This window comes from Leopardus geoffroyi, chromosome D2 (assembly GCF_018350155.1).
Source record: "Leopardus geoffroyi isolate Oge1 chromosome D2, O.geoffroyi_Oge1_pat1.0, whole genome shotgun sequence".
Lineage (NCBI taxonomy): Eukaryota > Metazoa > Chordata > Mammalia > Carnivora > Felidae > Leopardus > Leopardus geoffroyi.
Window position 1 is genome coordinate 87811401 of NC_059334.1, and position 19893 is coordinate 87831293.

General features: G+C 58.2%; 1 protein-coding gene across 5 annotated transcripts in view; it reads right to left on the reverse strand.

Moving 5' to 3' along the window:
- Nucleotides 1-8791, reverse strand: part of CFAP46 (cilia and flagella associated protein 46) — a 97765-nt gene extending 88974 nt beyond the window's left edge. For 2 of the 5 annotated variants that reach the window (XM_045439329.1, XM_045439326.1), the window contains exons 1-9: nt 8641-8791; nt 8051-8229; nt 7712-7843; nt 7088-7152; nt 5259-5423; nt 4274-4397; nt 3719-3813; nt 2860-2970; nt 246-345 (exon numbers count right to left, since the gene is read on the reverse strand). In XM_045439329.1, coding sequence (XP_045295285.1) covers nt 246-345; nt 2860-2970; nt 3719-3813; nt 4274-4397; nt 5259-5423; nt 7088-7152; nt 7712-7843; nt 8051-8229; nt 8641-8689 — 1020 coding nt within the window. In that variant the 5' untranslated portion in view covers nt 8690-8791. The remainder of the gene's footprint in view (nt 1-245; nt 346-2859; nt 2971-3718; nt 3814-4273; nt 4398-5258; nt 5424-7087; nt 7153-7711; nt 7844-8050; nt 8230-8640) is intronic. The other 3 variants (XM_045439327.1, XM_045439328.1, XM_045439330.1) reach the window with 3 other exon arrangements.
- Nucleotides 8792-19893: the final 11102 nt, after the last annotated feature.

Here is a 19893-nt window from a genome sequence, read left to right on the forward strand (position 1 = left end):
GGACCGTGCAAACAGCCGGTGGCAACACGGGTCGGTGCCAGGGATGGCGGGAACAGCGTGTGATGCAAACATCGCATCATCTCAACGATGTGACGTGTGTGTGAGGAAAACTGGGAGGAGTTTACCAGGCACCTGTTTCCAGACCCTCCCCGCGAGGGCCGCTCCAATTCCTTTCCCTGCTTTTTGCCTTTTGTGTTCAGATCCCAGGGAGGAGGCGCTGCGTGCCAGAGTCATCGGTCACTTACTTGGCTGTCGATTTTCTTCAAGTCGGAGATGCAGTCAGAGGAGATCTGCTCACATTTCAAGGTCAAGGAAAGACGAGCCAGTTCAAAAAGCAAGAGAATTCTGGAAACCAAGAAACAAGAGAGCAATGAATGGACAGAGGTGACAGGAACGTACCCTGTACTCACCTTGCACCCCCGGGCTCCAAGGCCCCGGCAGGCCCGGCCCCCTGACGTGCTGCCCCGCGGTGCTCCCTGAGCTCCGGCCGCACGGACCCGCTCCTCCCCCTCGATCCAAACTCAGCAGGAGGCCCAGCTCTGCACCACCGGGTGCCCCAGAGACCCATTTCTAGAAACTTCCCCCGGGGCCGCTCATGTGAGTAGTGAGACCCCCCCAAGGGAGGGCCCAGCCCCAGCAGAGGACGCCGGAGGGGAGGCCACACATCCATGTGTACACATGCGTCCGCCTTCAAAAGTGTGTGCCTGGGTTCACACAACCCGAGGTGTCCTCACTGACCGCCTCGAGGGTCTGAAAACCCATGTCGAGAACTCCGTTGTAGAGTATTTCATGATGCAGAAACGTGTTCACAATTTATACGGGAAAAGCAGGTGAAAGCCTACGTGATCATGTTGAAATTTGACATCGATTCATTTTCAAACTCTCTACAATTATTACATATTAAATTTGAAATAAAAAATGATGAAAATCATTTTAAAAACGCATACCCAGGCCACCCCCGGCCCATTAACTCTGTATAAATTCAAGAGCAGTGGAGGAGCTCATACACAAAGTGACAGTGAACCCAAGACATCTTGTGGCCCCGGTCATCCCGTCTAGACACAAGCTGCCTCAGGATGTCCAGTGACCCCACACCCTGGTGCCCATGGCCTGTGTGATCCCTTCCCTTCGAGACTCGCTTCTAACCAACAGGAACCCACAATGTTGGGCAGAGGCCGCTTCCCTGGCCAGACCCCAAACAGCGCTGACTTCCTGTGCTGCTAGTCCGGAATCCGTAGCTGGCGCTGATAATGCCCCTGCTCAGTCGGGTCTCAGAAGAGACCGCTACTGCCCTGCTGACACCTCGATGGCAGTTGTGCCCGGATCCCTGTCCCACAGGCACAGGGAGGTCATCAGCGTGCACTGTGGAAGCCCCCATGTCTGTGACAGTTTGTGACGTAGCAGCTGAAAATAGACCCCGCCTATGAGTTTTCTAGGGCTCCTGGGACCAATTACCCCAAACGAGGTGGCCTAACAGCAACAAGTTAATCTCTGAAGTTCTAGAGGCCCGGAGACTGAGATGGAGGTCCCAGGACCACACCCCTTCTGACGGCTCCGGGGCAAGATCCTTCCTTGCTCTGCCGGCTTCTGGTGTTTGCTGGCCATCCGTGGTGTTCCTCAGCTTGCGGCCACGGCTCTCCCGTGTCTGCCTCTATCGTCACCGGCCTTCCTCCCCAGGGGCATCCGTGCCCCAAACCTCCCTCTTCTCACAAGGACAAAAGTCAGTGCTCGGGGCCCATCCTCATCCAGTGTGATCCCATCTCGACTTGATTAACATCCACAAAACCCTATTTCCAAATGAGATCATGTTCACCGGCAGCAAAGGTTAGGACTTGAACGATCTTTTGGGGGGGCTCAATGCCACCCATAACACCCTCAAGTCAACAAACAAATGATGGATGGAAAAAGTATATAAATAATCACTGTGGACAACGGCCAGGATGTTTCACGTGTTCGGAGTGCAGAGTTGATGAGAAAATCGGTGGGATTTATCAAGGGATCAGTTCTCAACAGCGGGACTTCAAAGGGCCCAGCCACGGCTGAGGGTCACACCTCAGTGACCCTGGGGGACACACACACAGATCACAAAGCGATACGGTAACTGCAGCAGCCACACCAACGGGGTGTGGTTGTGCTCGCTCCGTCCTTTTATGTCAACGTGACAATGTGACAGTGGATTGGGAAGCGAACCCATCATCTCTGTGGGAGTAAACTGGAAAGTACATTCTGGTTCATTCTGTCAGCCTCTGTCTCAGCTACCCAGTCCTGGGAATCCGACCCGGGACTTACCCTAAACTCAAACAGCACCGAGAGGATTCTGGAAGGCACAGAACTGAGACACTGAAATGCGGGGTGTAAGATGCTGTAATGACCTGAAAGGCACCTACACTTAGAAGTCAAATTTGGGGGCGCCCGGGTGGCTCAGTCGGTTGAGCGGCCGACTTCAGCTCAGGTCACGATCTCGCGGTCCGTGAGTTCGAGCCCCGCGTCGGGCTCTGTGCTGACGGCTCAGAGCCTGGAGCCTGTTTCAGATTCTGTGTCTCCCTCTCTCTGACCCTCCCCCGTTCATGCTCTGTCTCTCTCTGTCTCAAAAATAAATAAACGTTAAAAAAAATTTTTCAATAAAAAAAAAAGAAGTCAAATTTGATTTAGAGTCCAATATGCAGTTACGTGTCCCGAATGCTCCCCGAACGGTACACACCTCAAGACCAAAAAAGACAGTGGGAGGAAATATATGAAACCCTCCACAATGGCCGAGGCCCACACGGTGCTTAGGACGGCCTTTTCTGTCTTCTCACATTTCCTACACTTGCGAGTTTCACGCAGGGATTACGGACGTGTGGAACTGGAGACACTTACTTTTCCTCTCTGATTGAAGGGAAGCGCTCGTGATTGTAAAAACTTAAGTGTTTATAGGTCTTCTTCAGAATTGCGTTGACATCTTCAGGTAACTCATTTTTATCCAATTTCCTAGAATGTATTCAAACATTAAATAACGAAACCGTCATGTCAGATTTGTTCCAATTATCCTAAGAGAAACTCCCAAGTCTACGAGCCTGTGTTTCCCACTCAACAGAAGGCCTGAAAAATCGCTCCTCCTTTGTTCCTTCTCTCTCCAAGAGGACGTCTCACGCTCCTTACCCTCCTCACTCCCAGAGCAAGCTTTCTTCCTGAACAGACCCTCTGCCGGGACCCGAGCCAGAAGACGGCTCCCTCGGGGGCTGGCTTGGCCCTTGGCACCTCCCCTGCTGGGCACCCTGGGTCGGCAACCTGCCTGCTTCCGGACATCTGCCCTCTCCTCACACACGCACTGCCCCTCACACACGCTCGTCTCCCCCTGCCCTTTCTTCGCACCCAGTGGATCTCCCCCTTCCTAAAGCCCTGTTGCAGGTGTGTGCCCGGTACATGTCCACTCTTCGTTTGCTCTGACCCACCCCTGTCAGGGTTTTACCCATTCCCTACTGTTGTTTCTCTCAATGTCAGGGTCAAATGTCACGCCTCCCCTGGCAGGTCCTGTCAGCCGGTCTCACCCAGCTGGAGACTGTCTCCTCCTAAACCACTTTCCTCACCGACGGCAGCCTCTCCGGCTGCTTCTGAGTAAAGGGAGGCAACGCAGAGTCCCGTCCTCCGGGCCCGGGCCTCAGCCACCCCGGCACGGCCCCGGCCCCTCAGGCAGCACAGAGACACTGGCCGGCCCCTCAACTCCTAAACCACTTACGCTTTCAGCACGTTCATGTGGTAGGTGACAGACAGGCTTATGGAGGTTCTCTTTTCTTCCTTCAACTGAAGCTCACCCAGTAATTCATGGCGCACCTGTTGTCAAACGGAATCGAGCTATTGACTGATTGAAACGAACGATGAGGTAAGATCCAGGCATCCGTTGTTATATCACATGCATTCTCCTTTAAAACTAGTATGTGGAATGAGCAAGTGTCTTCTCGTTAACTGGGCCTATGTTCGGTTTTCACAGCCAACCCGCGCTGTCTCCCCACGGAAGTGAGTGGTCGATGACGCTCCCCATACAGGTTGTTGGGGTTGACAACGACTTCATCGCCACACATTTTCTGCGACCCTTTTGAATTCAATGATGCTGCGAGTGACGTGTTCAAAGATCGCGATGAAAGCAAAAGATTTTGGTTTGGCTGACGCACGTGCACGTGTGTATGCTTTTGTACCTCTCAGTGGGTGGACGGGGCTGTTTGTCTACACCGTTTTCCGAAAATGACACTTCAGAAAACCACTTCTGTCTCCGTTTTTCAACATGCCAGCTTACCATAACAGAAAAGATGTGTCGGTATTTCTGGGGCACGTTAGCTTTTATGAAGGGCGCTGCGGTGGCACAAAACTTCGCGGCCTCCTCCTTTTTTCCAGCTTGTAGATAACACTCCAGAAGCTCCCTGGATGATATGCAAAAATGCTGGGTGTGACGGAATCGTTTTTTGCTGCACGTGTCTAATAACCAGGTTAGTATGCATTTATTATTTTCACATCTCACAAGCTTCAGGAAGTCACACGGCTCGGCCCCCGGTGCGGCTCACCGGGGCCGCGAGAGCACTCCTACTCCCGGCAGGAGGGAAAAAGGGAATATTCGCACCGAAACTCCCTAAGACGTTTAAAATGAGCTTTTTCAAAAAAACATCATATTCGTATGGATTTTCTCTTAAAAGCTCCCCACGTAGCCATAAAGCAGGTGAAGAAAGCGTCTAGGTTCCTGATTCCAACTTCAGGGCAGACCCTCTGGCTCGTCTCGTGGACACCCACCCGGCCGCTGCCCGCACACGGCACTCCCCAAACACGGGTGAGTCTGGCCGCTGCTCACTCCTCCCCGCACAAAGACCGCGTGCTGACATCTCACTGTGGCTCCTCAGGGCCGTCCCTGTGGCGATGCCTTGGCGTGTGCTTCCCTAAATAGGGCCGTTCGGGCTGAGTTTACGTTGCTAAAATGTCTACTGCATTAATAGTTACGGAACGAAGTTTTTCGAACCACGAACCAGGATTGTGACACAAGCTTTCATTTGCTACGTTTTGAGTCTGAACGCTCAGCTTGTGACACCCACATGATCAGCACGCTGCGATTTCATCCCGAGATATCATTAGACAAGCGCACAGAACACGCACGTCTAACGACAGAGTCCCAAGCAATGCCCTACACCCTGCGGTGCAAGTCCCACCCGGCGAAGGTGGGAGGGGAAGCAGGTCAGAGGCTGCACGGGGCCATCGGGTAGGGACCCGAGGCCGGGCGGGCCACCTCCACTCACAGCATCAGCTCTGCCTGCCACTCCTTGTCCTCCTCCTCGGTTTGGTTTAACACGTTTACGATCTGGGAGAGGCTGGAGATCAGATGGTGATGATATCCCGGCTTGAGAAACGGCCTCACCATTTGCCAGTAGAGGACAGATGCGTTATATACCAGGAAGTGATACCTGCGACCCGAGCAGAGGAAGTCTGAGACCAGGCCACAAGGCTGTCCCCAGCCCCTTCGGGCGTCTCCAGTAGATGGCAGCAGCAGCATCTGAGCTGCCCCCGGCCCACACTGCCAGAGTGAGCAGAGCCCTCCCTGGGGTGGCCACGGGCGCCCTGCCCAGAAGGGGTTGGTGGCTCCAAGTTCAGCCCCGGCCATGGTCACCCCGCCACATGACTCCTGAGCCCAGAGACCCCTTCACTCATTCAGTCAATCCAAAAGTGACCAGCTCCCTGTGAAAATGCACCAGTCAGCAAGGTCTCCTTTGGCTCCCCAGGGATAGACAAGAACGGGCAAGAGGGGGGGAATCAAAGAAAGCCTCCGGGAGGAAGCAACATCCTGCTGAGACCTGACATGCAATGAGCAATCAGCCGGGACAGCAGTGCAGGTGCAGGGTCCGGCAGGCAGAAGAAGGAGAGCAAATCTTGAGGGAGCAAAACTCCCAAACCTACACATGATAGAGCCAAGTGGGGGAGGAAGAGGGGAGCAGGGACACCCCCCGGAAGCTGGGCTTTTTCCTGAGGGCTGGAAGCAGGTGCCGACCAAGAGAATCACAGCGGCCGATCTGCCTTTCTCGCTTGGGCCTCTCCAAGGGGCCGGCTCTGCCTCGCAAGACTCCAGGCGCCCGGCGGTCCACACTGCTCCCCTGGTGGGCTGGGGCGAGCGCCGTGGATGCCTGCTCTCACCCCGGATGGAGGAAGGACCCAGGGCACGGCAACAAGACAAGGCTGTCTGCTCCTTCAAGGGGCTAACTCAGAGCCCCTCTCGTTCTCTGCCAAGCTGCGCCCACGTCTATTTGTAAAGATGGTCCTGCCAGCCGCCAAGGCTGCTGGTCGCCCAACAGGCAGTCTGCAGGTGCCCCCAAGATCCCCTGGATGCAGGCTGCCTGCCACTCCCGCTTCACGGTTCCAGGACATGGTCCCCTTGAAATACCCACTTCCCTTAGCACACGTCCCCAGTGAGGAGGGTCTGTGGGGCTGGGCCCAGTACCCCAGCACCCACAGCAGGGGCTGCCAGAGGGGGCCGTGAGCAGCACCTACCAGATCACCGGATGCGTGAATCTGGGATTTATTTACACCCGAACCTCCTTTAAATGTTGGATCCTACTTAAGTAGGTTGTAGGAACACCAGTTCGTATGCAAGCTTAACAGCTTCGAGAGTAGTTCTTGAAAACCGAAACGTTGATTAAGTAGAAAACGGTGCTGGAGCGTTAGCCAAATCACCACAGATACGAGGCCTTGGCCCGGGCCATCCACCGGGGGGGAATAGGTAAGTGGAGGCAGCAGGGGGAGGGGACCCTGCAGCTGAACCCTCAGAGAGGCCCAGAAAGTAAGGGAGCCACGGAGACCGGGCCAAAGAGAGGTTCCCAGAGAGAAGGCAGACAAAAGTCACATGCAGACCACAGAAACCACAGAACAGAGGAAGCGATGAGGCTGGGGGGGACGATGCGCCTGTGCGGCCCAGCTCCGCACATTAGAGACGAGCACACAGCCGTACGTGCGCCCCAAGCACAGACCAGGACAAGGAAAACCCCTACAGTCTGAACAGGTGCCAGCGCTCGGTGACCCCTGGTTTGGTACCTTTTACACCATCCCCGTTAGAGACGGCCGAGTCCATCGGGCCTACCTGGGTTCTCCTTTCGCGAAGTTTATTGCTTTCATATACTGAGTCACGCAATTTTCAAACTCCTCCTAAAACGACATAAAGAATATGCACAATTACACCGAATCTGCCACTAGAACATCGACCGTGGCTCGTGGTCCCTTTGGTGACCATCAAACCGCACTACAGGCTGGCCTGGCACCCCGAGCGTAGGCAGGCGGGGCTGGGGTGCATGCGCGCTCTCTGCAGGTTCCCCTCTGCCTGGCGCGAGGGCGGCTGTTCCGGGCATGACCCCCGCACAAATGTCCAACGGGAGCTCAGGGAAAGGGCGGAAGCAGGAAACTCGGCCAGTTTCCCGTCGCTGAACACGACGCCGCTTGCCTGCCTCTCCACGAGAGTACTTTCAGATCTGTCTAGCCCGATGCATTTTGGAAGCGGGGGGAGACCTGACTATTTCGACACAAGATGTAAAACTTCGAGGAGGCTCAAGGCAGCCTGGCGGTTTGGGCGGGGAGCTGAGCGGGACAATTAGGTACTGATTTACGAATGGCCAACGGGCACGTGGTGTGGCCTGTCTCACTGACGTGCTAAGGTTGTGCACAGGAAGATGGGCTCAGACGCACTAATAAAGGACATGGGGCCTCTCACCAGGTTCTCGGTGGACTTGGGGGCGCAGAGCTGGGCCCGGCACAGGTGCGCTCGGCCCAGGAACTGGGTGACCGGCCCCTTGGCCTTGAAGTACATCTGGATGCAGTCCTCGCTCACGTCCGGCTGCCCCATCTGCGAGACCACACAGCACCATGGAAGGCCCCAGAAAGCTGCCCCTGGCGGCCCGTCTCCCCTCCAGCAAACCCCTGAGGGAGTGGCCGGAGGACCGATCTGACGACAGGGAGCCAGCACTTTCCTGCCCCACTTCCCGCTTCCGGTAAACCCAGAACAGAGACCTCCAGAAGGCTCCCCCCGCCCAGGACCCCGGGGAGTAAGTACCTTCAGGGCCTGTTCCGCACACAGAACAAACAGGTCAGGGCTGAAGCTTTCTGTGGGGTCAAACTCGGATTTCCCCAGGTTGGCGGACTTGATCAGCTGGTAGGCCCTCTGCAAGGAGGCAGCATCTAGGCGGTCGACATGGAGGCGGGTTTGGGCTGGGGAAACCACACCTGGCACCACTGAGCAAGGTGGGGACGGTCGGGAGGGTGAGGAGGGGTCTGGGGTCCTCCCTGCACGGCCCCCTGCCCCCTCCAGCAGCCCGAGCCTCAGCAGCGGCCCTGACAACGCCTCCTTTTAAAAGGGCGGCTCGGTTTACCGTCGCCCAGGTCAACCAAAGGCGACAAGCGCGGGTTTCACTCGGTCACTGTGTCCCGGGGCAACTGGGGGGGGGGGGGGGGGGGGGCTCGGCGGGTCCCAGGGCGTCTCAGGGTCATGGGTCTGGCACCTGCTGGAGCTCCCCAGGGTCGCGGGGGTCCCAGCGCTGGGGTGGGGAGGGTTCAGGGGTCGCGGGACCTGCCAAGGTGGGAATTCGGAACCGGGCGGGACCGGGCCCCCCCGGGGCAGAGCGGAGGGTCGGGGCCCCCGCCCACCTTGCTGGCTCTCGGCGTGGGCCAGCTCCTGCGTGATGACCAGGTCCATGGCGCTGCGACCCCCGGCTGGTTGGCTTCCTCCCTCTAGTGGCTGGCGGTTGCCTAGCAACCAAGGGGGACGCGGAACCGGTCCTACGGGTCGGCGATGGGGCCACACTACTCGGGAGGCGAATCGCCACCGGGCGGCCATCCCACGTGCGTTCATCCCAGCCCTGGGGGGCGAGGACTTGGGGGCGGGGCCGCGGCCCCGGGGGGCGTGCCCGAGCTGGCCCGCGCGCCCCCACCTCTCAGAGACCCCCGCCCACCCCCCTGGACGGCGCTCCAGCTGAGCCTCCCCGCGTCCCCGCCCGGCAAGGATGCCCCGAGTCTGGCCCTGAGCCGCGGCGGACCGCGCTCACGGGACCCCGGAACGCATTCCTGCCTGCCGTAGCTCATTCCCGCATCCATCCATCCATCCATCCATCCGCCCACCCTACAGACGGCAGTTCGCCCCTGCCTGGGTCGGGGCTGGGGCGCGGGGGAGCCGCCCTGCGGGGAGAGGTCATCAGGTTAACCGTGAATGCCGTGCCTAGGGGTCGGCTCCCGAGGGGGTCGCGCGAGCACGGGACGGGTGAGCAGAGATCTGCAAGGGAGAGGAGGCTCGCCACCGGGGGACGAGAACAGCACCTGTGCAGGCCCGGAGCGGGGAGGGGCGCTGGGGAGGGCGACTGGGCTGGGCTGGGCTGGGCTGGACAGGGCTGCGGGGGGGGGGGGGGGCGGGGAGCGGGGGCGCCAGGCGGGGGCGGGTCCCTCTCCTCCCGGGGCGCTGGGCGCTGTGCGCCCGGTCTCGGCGTTTTCTGAGGTCCGGCGGAGACTGTCTTTGGGGAGGGTGAAGGCTCGCCCACATGCCGCGGGCAGGAGAGGAGAGCGGGTCTGGGTGACGAAGGTGGGGCCAAAGAGGCCAGGAGGCCGAAGCCCTGGGGCTACGGGGGTGGCCTGGGCGTGCACCGGCGCTGGCGCCGGGAGCTCCAGGAGCGGACTGGGCGCGTGGCAGCTCCGGAGCAGGTCGTGGGCGTTCCGTCTGGGCACGCGGGATGCCGAGGTACTCGAGCTCACGTTCGCGGGAAGGCCCCCGGCTGAGCGGAGGGCTCTGAGCAGAGGTGCGGCCTGCGCACAGCCGCACTGCTGTGTGCGGAGCCGGGCTGCAGACCAGCCTTGCAGCAGCAGGGAGCGCTGCAGGGGAGACGCTGGCGGACCGAGAGGTGGAAGGGAGGACTGCAGGGCCGGGTCTGGGAGCCAAGGTCGGGGTCGGGGGAGGGGGTCTGCTCGTGAGGTCAGTAAGAGGAGCACTGAGAAAGAGCGTTTGGGATTAGCAAGGTGAAGGCTGTGGGTGATCCAAGCCACTAGCGCGGCCAGATGGCCTTGAAGGAGAGCAGTGTTGGAGGGCTCACACCACTTCATTTCAGGCCTTCCTGGAAGGCTGCAGCATTTAAGACAGTGTGGGCCAGTGGAGCAGAACAGAGTTCAGAACCAGATCCCATGTCCATAGTCCACCGACGGCACCAGATGTGCTGATTCAATGGGGAAAAGGAGCCTCTTCGCAATGATGCCAGAGCCCCTGGGAGGTGGGTGGGCATGGGGACACACAGCCCCTGCACCGTGCGGGGCCGGAACTTTCATTTAAGCGGGGTCATAGGCTTAGAGGGAATGGAAATGTTTGAGAGAGTGAAGCAAAATATCACACCATCTTGGAGCAGGCAGAAGTTTCCTACCTAGGGCACGAAAAGGGAAACCATAAAGGAAGAAAATAAATCTGTCATCAAAAGTAAAACCTGTGCTCCTTGAAAGACTGTTAAGAAAATGAATAGGCAAACTGCAGATCGGAAGAGAAAATTCACAATGAGTACACCTGACACCGGAGCTGTGCCAAGGTTATCTTTTTAAAAGCCAATAAATCAATAACAAAAGGCAAAAGCACACAAAAAACCTGGGCAGAAGACAGCAAATAGACACAGGACGGTAGAAGATAGGGTTATCTTGTAAGCACACGAAAGGGGGCTCGGCGTCCCGAGTAACGAGGGAACTGTTGCACATTCCAATCAAAGCGAGAAACCGTTATAGGCCCAGGAGGATTGCTGAAGACTGACCATGATGAACATCGGTGAGATACAGCAAGTGGGATCCTAACACGCTGCTGGTGGGAGCGTTAAATGGTACAAACGCCGAGAACCAGAAAGTTTTTGACGAAGTTACACACGACCCCACGATCTTACTTCCAGAGCTTTCCCCAAGACAAATGATGTGTCTGCGTTCATATTAGCCCCAAAGCGGAAACAACCCAACTATCCAACAGTAAACAAACTGTGGGGTGCTCGCACGATCACCTCTCAGCCACGGAAGAGACTGAGCCGGGGACACCCCACCACCGAGGCGGATGCGTCTGAACAGCGGAGAGCAAGGGAACCAGGAGTCAAAGAGTCCTCTCTGCGGGTCCATTTCCACCCGGTTCTAGAACAGGCAGGAGGAACCAAAGACCGTGGGGATCAGGGTGGGGCTAAGTGCTCAGGGGTGGCAGGCAAGTCCACACCTTTTCTGGGGTGTCGGGCACCCGGCCGTATTCCCCTCAGAACTCCCCTGGGGCGCCTGGGGGGCTCCGTCGGTTAAGCCTCTGACTCCTGATTTCAGCTCCGGTCATGATCTCACCGTTTTCGAGATGGAGCCCTGTGTCAGGCTCTGCGATGACACTGTGGAGCCTGCTTGGGATTCTCTCTCTCCCTCTCCCTCTGCCCCCCCCCCCCTTCTCTCTCTCTTAAAATTAGTAAATAAAATAAAACAACACCAAACTCCCCGGAGTCACCGTTCACCGTGGGGCATCTTACTTTACTTCAGTTGTACCTCAAGGACGAACCAAGCCAAAGGAATGCCAAGCCCCGGGCTCCAGGAAGGCTGGCCTGAGAGGGAGCGGGGCCCCCGGCCAGGCGGGCGGGACTGGGGCGGGGGGGGGCAGCAGCGGGTGCTTGGCCCGCGAGGCTGCAGGAGCTTCTGCCAGCCTCTGGCGCCTGAGAACATGTGGCGGGGCTGCTGGTCCGCTGCGGTGGGAGCACTGCCAGTCGGGGCTGGGCACGGAGGAGGGCGGACCAGAAGCCCTAGGATGTTAGGCCCCCTCGAGGTTAGGGCCCCTGCCCCATGAGCTCCACCCACCTGCTCTCCCCCAGGATGAGAGATCCCGATGGGGTCCTTCTGGGAGGGGAGGTCGGTGCAGCCCTGCAGGTTCCCGCGGGCAGTCGTGGGGGCACCTGGGACCCGGGGCCAGTGGGGGGGGTGGGGAGCGGAGCTTCCGTGTGCGGCCACGGCCTGTGCAACAGGACCAGGCTGTGACCCGGCCATGTTGGGGGGGGGGGGGTGGGCACCGGCCTGAGGGTGTGGGGCTGCCACTGGGTGAGCCCAGGAGGACAGACAGAAGAGGAAAACGTCCAGCAATGTTAAAGCGTTAGCTGAGCAGCGCGAACAGCCCGCCTCCCAGACTGTGGGACGTCCATGCTGCTCCGAGTACTGTTCATCTTTCTTTACGCTCTCTCCTCTCATTCTTCTGCCTCAGGAACAGACTCTGATGGCAGGCACAAGCCTACCTCACTTCCCCCCTCCCTTGTTGCCAGTGTGGCCAAGTGACCAGGTTCTGGTCACTTTAAAGCAGTTTTAGGGGAGTATTCTCAAGGGGAGAGCAACCCTTCATGGGTCCTTCCTTTTGCCTGCTGGTGGAAATGTGGCTGTGAGGACTGGAGCTTGAGCAGCCATTTTGTGTCATGAGGAAATAACCGCCATGCTGTGGATGGAGAAGCCCAGCTCTCCCGTCTGTGGGGAAGCTACTCAGTCCTGCGAGGCCTTATGGGAAAAAGAAATAGACATTTCTCTTGTTAAATCTGCTGCTGCTTCCTTTTTCCTGGGACACTCCCAAGCGATGTCCTCAGCAGGGCTTCAACCTGGCCTTTTGGAGATTAGGAGGCAGTGCAGACCGCAGGGCAGATTTCTGGCAAGTATCGTGCCTGTGTTCTTAGATGAAGTTTGGAATTCAAAGCCTGATGAAGCATCTGTACTTGCGTGTATACGTACGTACACGGGGTAACATGAGGTCCGCGGGGGGCGGGGGGGATGTGTGATAATTCTGCCTGGGTGTGATTCTGAAACCCAAGCGCCCTATTTTCGCCAGGGTCTACAATCACGCACCGTCTCGGAGGTGGAAGGCTCAAGTCCCCGTTAGTCGGCTACGAGCTCCCACAGGGACTTCTCCGACGTGTCGTTGTTTATTCCGAGAGACACTTGGCACTGTGTGCACAGCGAGTATGAACTATTCATCCCCCAAGGAAGCATCTCCCAACATCATATAGTAAGAGGTTGTGCAAGTCCTGGAGCATTAAACATTAAAACTCACCTTCCTAGTCGTCCAGGGGCCTTAAGCATGAGGCGGGGACACAAGGTTTTGTTTTGCTGGCTGGTGTTCCGTTTAGTAAAGACAATTCGGGTCAGGCCCCACCTGCTCGTTCCCCTGTTTGGCGTGAGAACACGTGTGTTTCCTTCTGAAAGTCCACTCCTGCCGGGCCGGTGCTCCTCCCTGTCCGTGCTCTGACCCCAGACGCCTCGAGGGAAGGCCGCTCGACGCCACCAAGCCGTCCGGCCTCGCCCACGTAGGGACACGCTGCGCTCCGGGCGCTCTTGCCCTCGCTGTTCCTCGCGCCTCCCTGGCCGGTCTCCGGGCGGCACCCGAGCCCCCCTGCAGCAGGAGGTCCCTAACGTGCGCCCTGCGTGTCCCTCACAGCAGCGTTTCGGCCACTGGGCCCCAGGCCCGCGGTCTCCGTCCGCACAGGCTGCACCAGTATCTCCACCGCGGGCGCCTGGGACAATAGGACCGTCTGTCTCCGCGCAGCCCGGGGCAGACGTCCGAGATGGCGGCCAGGCCGGGCTGGCTCCTCCTGGGGCCGCGGGAGGGGTCCGGTCCTGCTGACAAGTTGCTGAGAATCTGTGCCTCCAAACTGGTAGGGAAAGGGGCCGTGCCATCTTTTCAAACAGTTCAGAAGCTCGTCCTTGAGTCCTCTACCGCTTGGACTGCTTTCGTAACATTGTACTCATTTGTTCCCTAAAGTCCTGGCACTGGTGATGCTGGACGTGTTCTTTCGTGTGTTTTGAGCAGGTGAGTTTGTGGGTGTGTGCACGCAGGTGTGTACGTGTGGTGGGTGCACATGCGTGTGAGTGTAGATGTGCGTGGCTGTGTGTGGGTGTGTGCGCATGCATGTGGCTTTCATGGATGTGTGTACATGTGGTTATGTGCGCGTGCATGGGTGTGCATGTGTGTGGGGTGTGTATATGTGTGTGCGTGGGTGTGTATGTGTGGGGGAGGTGTATATGTGTGTGCATGTGGGGGTGTGTATGTGGGCGCATGGTTGTGTATGTGGGGGGGTGTATATGTGTTGCACATGGGAGTGTATGTGTGTGCATGGGTGTGTGTGTGCGGGGGGGTGTATATGTGGGTGTGTATATTTGTGTGCACGTGGGTGTGTATATGTGTGTGCGCATGGGTATGTATATGTTGTGCATGGGTGTGTATGTGTGTGCGTGTGTGGGGGGGGTGTACACGTGGGTGTGTATGTGGGGGGGTGTATATGTGTATGCGTATGGCTGTGTATATGTGCGCGTGTAGGTGTGAGTGCTCTTGCCCAAGTGTGAGTGAGGGAGAGTCACAAACTTGACGACTGTTTCCCTGTGATAGTTGGCTTCTCCCGAGTCCACCTGTATTTTTCTGGAAAAGCATCTATGTCACCCAAACTTTAGAACGCACAGACCTGAACAAAATAGTCTTTATGGTTGTTTTTCGTTTCCTTGTGTCTAGGGTTATCTCCTTATTATCATTTCTTTATTTTGTGTCTCTCTTTCCTTCTTGGTTAGGTTAGCTAAGCTAACAGGTTTTTTTTATTATCTTCCTCTTTTTAAAGAATGAGCTTTCGGGTGTATTTACTGATCCTACAATTTGTTGTTGATCAATTTCTTCTTTAATTCTTACCCCACCCTTTTGTCACTTAACTTAGTGGTACATTTTGGTTCTTCTTGAGTCAGATGCCTCATTAAATTATTTTCACCTTTTCTTGTTAATATAAGCAAGGGTATGAATTTGCATCGGAGCACTACAGAATCCATAATTTCTGATATGTAGTCTAAAAGCTTAATTCTCAGGCCGGCTCGGCCCGGGCAGCGTGTGACTCTTGACCTCGGGGTTGTGAGTTCAAGCCTCACCTTTCGTGTAGAGGCTACTTAAAAATAAAGTGTTAAGGGCGCCTGGGTGGCTCAGTCGGTGAAGCGTCCGACTTCAGCTCAGGTCACGATCTCGCGATCTGTGAGTTCGAGCCCCACGTCGGGCTCTGGGCTGACGGCTCGGAGCCCGGAGCCTGCTTCCGATTCTGTGTCTCCCTCTCTCTCTGCCCCTCCCCTGTTCATGCTGTCTCTCTCTGTCTCAAAAATAAATAAACGTTAAAAAAAATTAAAAAAATAATAAGGTGTTAAAAAAACCCTTGATTTTCAAATTGTGAAACATGCTCTGCTACTCAAGTATCGAGTGGGTCTGTGACACTGATTCCTTCACTTCTTTGGCAAAGAAACAGGGACAATGAGAGTCAGCGCAGAGATCTGCGGAGCATTTTTCTGGCAGTCACAGTCAAGGTCACCCGAGCTGTGCAATGTGGCAGATGCGTGGCTGGAGGAATGCGAGCCGCTGGCGTGGCCCCCTGGCTGCAGCGGAGAAGCCTCGGGCCTTGTTTCCCTGGTACCGTTCTGTGGCTGATCTTGAAGTTTCTCTGCGGTTTCTCCGCACGGCTGTTCCAGGGAATCTGCAGTTTTTTCAAGTGTTTCAAGCACGCGGGTCCATCTGCCTGTGGGCCCAGAGCCACAGAGCTGGGGTGAAGCAGGCTCGAGCGGACGCAGCCAGAGGGAACCCCTAGTCCCAGCCCCCCACACCCTCCTGTACCCGAAACGGGGACGCGCCCTCTCTTTCCGGTGGGAGGTCCAAGGCAGACACGGCTTCTCCACCTGTTTAATGCAGGCCGCCCCGCACACCCCGCTCGGGCCCCACAGCCTCACGGGCATGGAGACCAGGCGCCCACGTAGCCACCGACCCTGGACCCAAAATGGCAGCTTTTTTGGAACTGCTCAAAAACAAACGTCAAGTGAGTGCATTTAAGGATTTTATCGGGTTTCTTCAATGACTCCTGAGTTGGGCGGCGTCCCACCCAGCAGACAGGAAGGCGCTCGACGGGCCGGACGCGATGGAAAACTTAGAGGCGGAAGGAGCGGACGAGCAGGTTACGGGAGCCAAAGGCAGGTTGGTGGGTGGCTCTTCTTCAGGGGACGGTGGGGGCCGATCAGATGACCTACCCCGCGTGGGCCGGGCGGTTCCCGCTTCACTGCTGTCAGGATCCATTTCTGGGGGAGCCTAACCTGTCGTTAGGCCTCGGGTTGGTGACGCAGGGCTTAGCGTGAGTGACTCCAGTCTGGGCCTGTTGTCTTGTTTTCACAGAACCTTGCAGGAAGGTGACTTGGGGGCCCTCTCTCCTGATGGGTCTCCAGTGTGGGAGGGGCTCACTGCCTCCCCCACCCACTGGGACCTGAGGACGTTGCCTGCTGTAGTTGGTGTAGCTGGTGAGCTGATGGCTTTCCCCTTCAGGCCCTGGTCTGAGGATGAGAACAAGCAGGAGAAGGATTCCCAGAGGGGTTTTCATTGTGCGCAAAGCACAAGGCAAGGAGAACCTTCCAGAACTGCAGCTTTCCCCTCACTGTCCCCACGGCAGGATTTGGTGGAAGAAGCAGCCAAACTCAAACATCATCCGTGGAAAATGTCCTGCAAACAGGAGAGAGCTGCTGGCACACTTCCGGCCGGGGGCCGGGGGGGGGGGGGGTGCTCCGCATGGCCCCAGCCCCACCCTGGGGAGAGAGGTCTTTGGGTCACGGCCCAGTTCTTTCGGCAGAAACATCTGGGAAGAAGAGAGATGCTTCCAGGAGGCCCTGGCAGGATGGGACCCCCGGGAGGGTGTCAGGGCCACGGACACCTGCACAGTCTGGAGCCAGCACTCGGTCACCTGTGCCAGGCATCGTGCCTAACGCACAGCTCCAGGCCTGCTGCGGGCATTAGGTTGGAGAGCAGACCCCGGTGGGCAGGGCGGACGCACGGGTGGGCGATGGGGTACGGTTTCCGAGGGCCCAAGCCTGAGCAAGGCCCTGCTGTCACCTCTCCCCACTGACGGGGCCAGATGCCCCCGGGACCGCCCCCGCCCCCAGCTCAGGAGGCCCCAGGCCTGGCCTAGAGCACCACACTTGGTGTCCTGCACCCACCACCTGTTTGAGGAGGCCCCAAATAGTTCCCTGTGTGTTCAAGTCTCCTAACCCCCGCCCCCTGCTTGGGGACCCCTGCTCTGACCTGGGCAGCTGCCCTGGACCCGTCGGGGCAGGCAGGCAGCCTGGCACTCTCAGGGAAGGGGGACCATCCATCCGGGACAAGCCCGCCTGGGAGGGCGGACCCGTGGGGCTGTCGTCCAGGGGGTCTGGAGGTGGGGGAGGGGCAGACGGGGCCCTTCTGTCCCAGGCAGCTCCCGAGCAGAGGGCCTGGTGGTGGCGAAGCGGGGAGAAGCGGCCCGAAGGAAGCCTGTTCAGTGGAGGACAGGGTTGACCTTGCAGGGAGAGTGGGAGTGCGGTGTGGTTCTAACCAACTGGTTGCACAGGAGAGCCTCACAGGGCGACGGCCCCGGGACACAGTGCCCCTGTGGTCCCAGAGCTCTGGCACCTTGTCCTCTCCCAGTGACGTTGGGGGGGGGGGGTTCCCTCCATTGTCGGCCGCTCCGAGGGTGTGGGACATGCGCACCAGCCGCGCCCCGGCTCCTGTCTGCAGAACCTCAGAGATCCCTTCTAGTGGTTCACTGCCCCTCCCCCAGAGAGTTCAAGTTTACTATCGAAAACGTATTTGGAGGGGCTCCTGGGTGGCGCAGTCGGTTAAGCGTCTGACTTCAGCCAGGTCACGATCTCGCGGTCCGTGAGTTCGAGCCCCGCGTCGGGCTCTGGGCTGACGGCTCAGAGCCTGGAGCTTGCTTCCGATTCTGTGTCTCCCTCTCTCTCTGCCCCTCCCCCGTTCATGCTCTGTCTCTCTCTGTCCCAAAAATAAATAAACGTTGAAAAAAAAAAATTAAAAAAAAAAAAAAAACGTATTTGGAGGGAAAGTCAGGAAAAAGTCAGTGTTCCTTAGACAATTCCAATTCTCACTCAAGAAGCCTTTGATCTGAAGAGGGAAGAGAAAGAGGCATGTCAATTCCAGCAAGTTCTCTGCCTCAGAGTGGATGGTCACCCTGCCCTGCCCTTCCCCCGCCCCCCCACCCAGGGCCCTGGGTCTCTGTGCTGCCGGGGGTGGATGGCACGCTCTCCCTCTGGGTGCACCTGACAGGCGGGGGCAGGTGGGGACACCTGTCTCTCTGTTGCTTTGTCCACTGTCACCTGCGGCTGAAAGACTGGAGGGAAAGGCGTTCTGTGTTCCAGAACAACAGAGATGAGACTCAGCCACAATGACCCCGGACAGAGGCTCCCCCACGGCGGCAGAGGTGACTGGCCAGCACTGCCTCCCACACCTCGGGGTACCTGCCCTCTTACAAGCACGGTGGCCTTCTCCGGCCGGGATCTGGACTTCCCATGGGTCCAGCCACCTGTGGGAGCCTCAGGTGTCGCGGGAACCTTGCACCCACGCGGGGCAGACACCTGCCTGGACACGGCTTCAAGCCTGACCGTGTTTAGAACCACAGCACTTCCAAAAGAAACAGAAATGTGCGCCCCGCCCCCCCCCGCCTGAAGAGACCACGTGTCCTACACATAAGGTGCCGTCCACCCAGGACGATGCCCAACAGAGAAGTCCGTGTGGGAGCCACCAGATGCTGGGGATGGGGAGGAGTCCCCTGAGGACCCAGGCACCCTCTTTGGGATGCATGCAAAGTCCGTGGTCCCACTTGCAGGAGCTGCTGAGACGCCGTCACTTGTCTTTTTTGTGCAAGGTCGGCCAGCCCCAGCTCTGGGTGAAGGTGGACGACTGGAGACCTGAGCTTCCTCTCTCGCTCCTTCCTTGACGCTGCTCAGGGGACCGGACAGGTGGCAAAAGCCTGAGTCCACGGCCACGGCGGCCTCAGTGACCTCCCTTCATTCCCAATTTACGTGGTGTCTCTGGGATTGTGCCTCCGGTGTGAATAGTGGCCAACCCCAATCCTGCCCAGGTCTGGGCCTGGGGCAGGCGGGGAGGGAGACGCTGGGTCCTCCTCTGGACCCGGCCCCTGTCTGTCTCCCGTCCAGTGGGCGCGGCCCCTGGGAGCAGCCTCACACCTGCTGACCCAGACTCACTCACCCCTGTCCTGGGCCCACCTTGGAGGACAAAGTGCTGTGTGGCAGAGGGGGCTGGCATGTCCGTGGGAGGGGGGCAGACGGGCCAGGCTCAGGGGGCCTGCCGGGCGGGGCACGCGGGCTCTCCCGGAGCTCAGCCTTGTCCCAGAGACTTCGGTCTCAGCGCTCTCTGGGCCGAGCAGGCAATGTCCCAGCAGAACGGGGCCGGTGCCGTGACTTCCGTGGGGCTGTCAGACGGCTCCTGAAGCCAGACGCCCAGGCCGCGGCCTCAAGGCCGCCTCTCAGCTCCTGGTCGGCACCATGCTGTGCCCTCTGTATACAGTTTGGCAAACCAGTCACAGGCAGGTCACAGATGGCCCCGACTCCCAGGCGAGGGGCGCCCAGGCGGGGCTCTAGGACATCAGCCTTGAGGAAGAGCAGGCTGGAGCGTGTGCCGTGGGGATCTGGTGGGGCCGGGGAGACCCCGCAGTGGCCACTGCAGACCTCAACGAGGCAGGGGGGTCCCCAGCCTCCCAACGTTTGGACCAGGGGCCTCTGGCTTCACCCTCTCCCAAGAATGAACGGTTCTGTGGGGGGGGGGGGCGGTGCAGAGCCCCGAGTGCCCCCGGGGGACTTCCGTCAGCGTCTCCATCTGGCCTTCAGTCCGCTGTCACGTTCCCGCCTTGCGTTACCACCTGTCACGGTCGCCTAAGAGGGGAGGGGACGCCGGCTTCCAGCCGCCCGCGACACTCAGATTGAGAGTTGGCAGATTTGACAAATCACACACATGTACAGAGAGGACACCCAGTCAAATTCGAATTTCAGATAAAACATTACTTTTCAGTATAAATATGTCCCATAAAACACGGTCCTGACTCAAATGTTCGC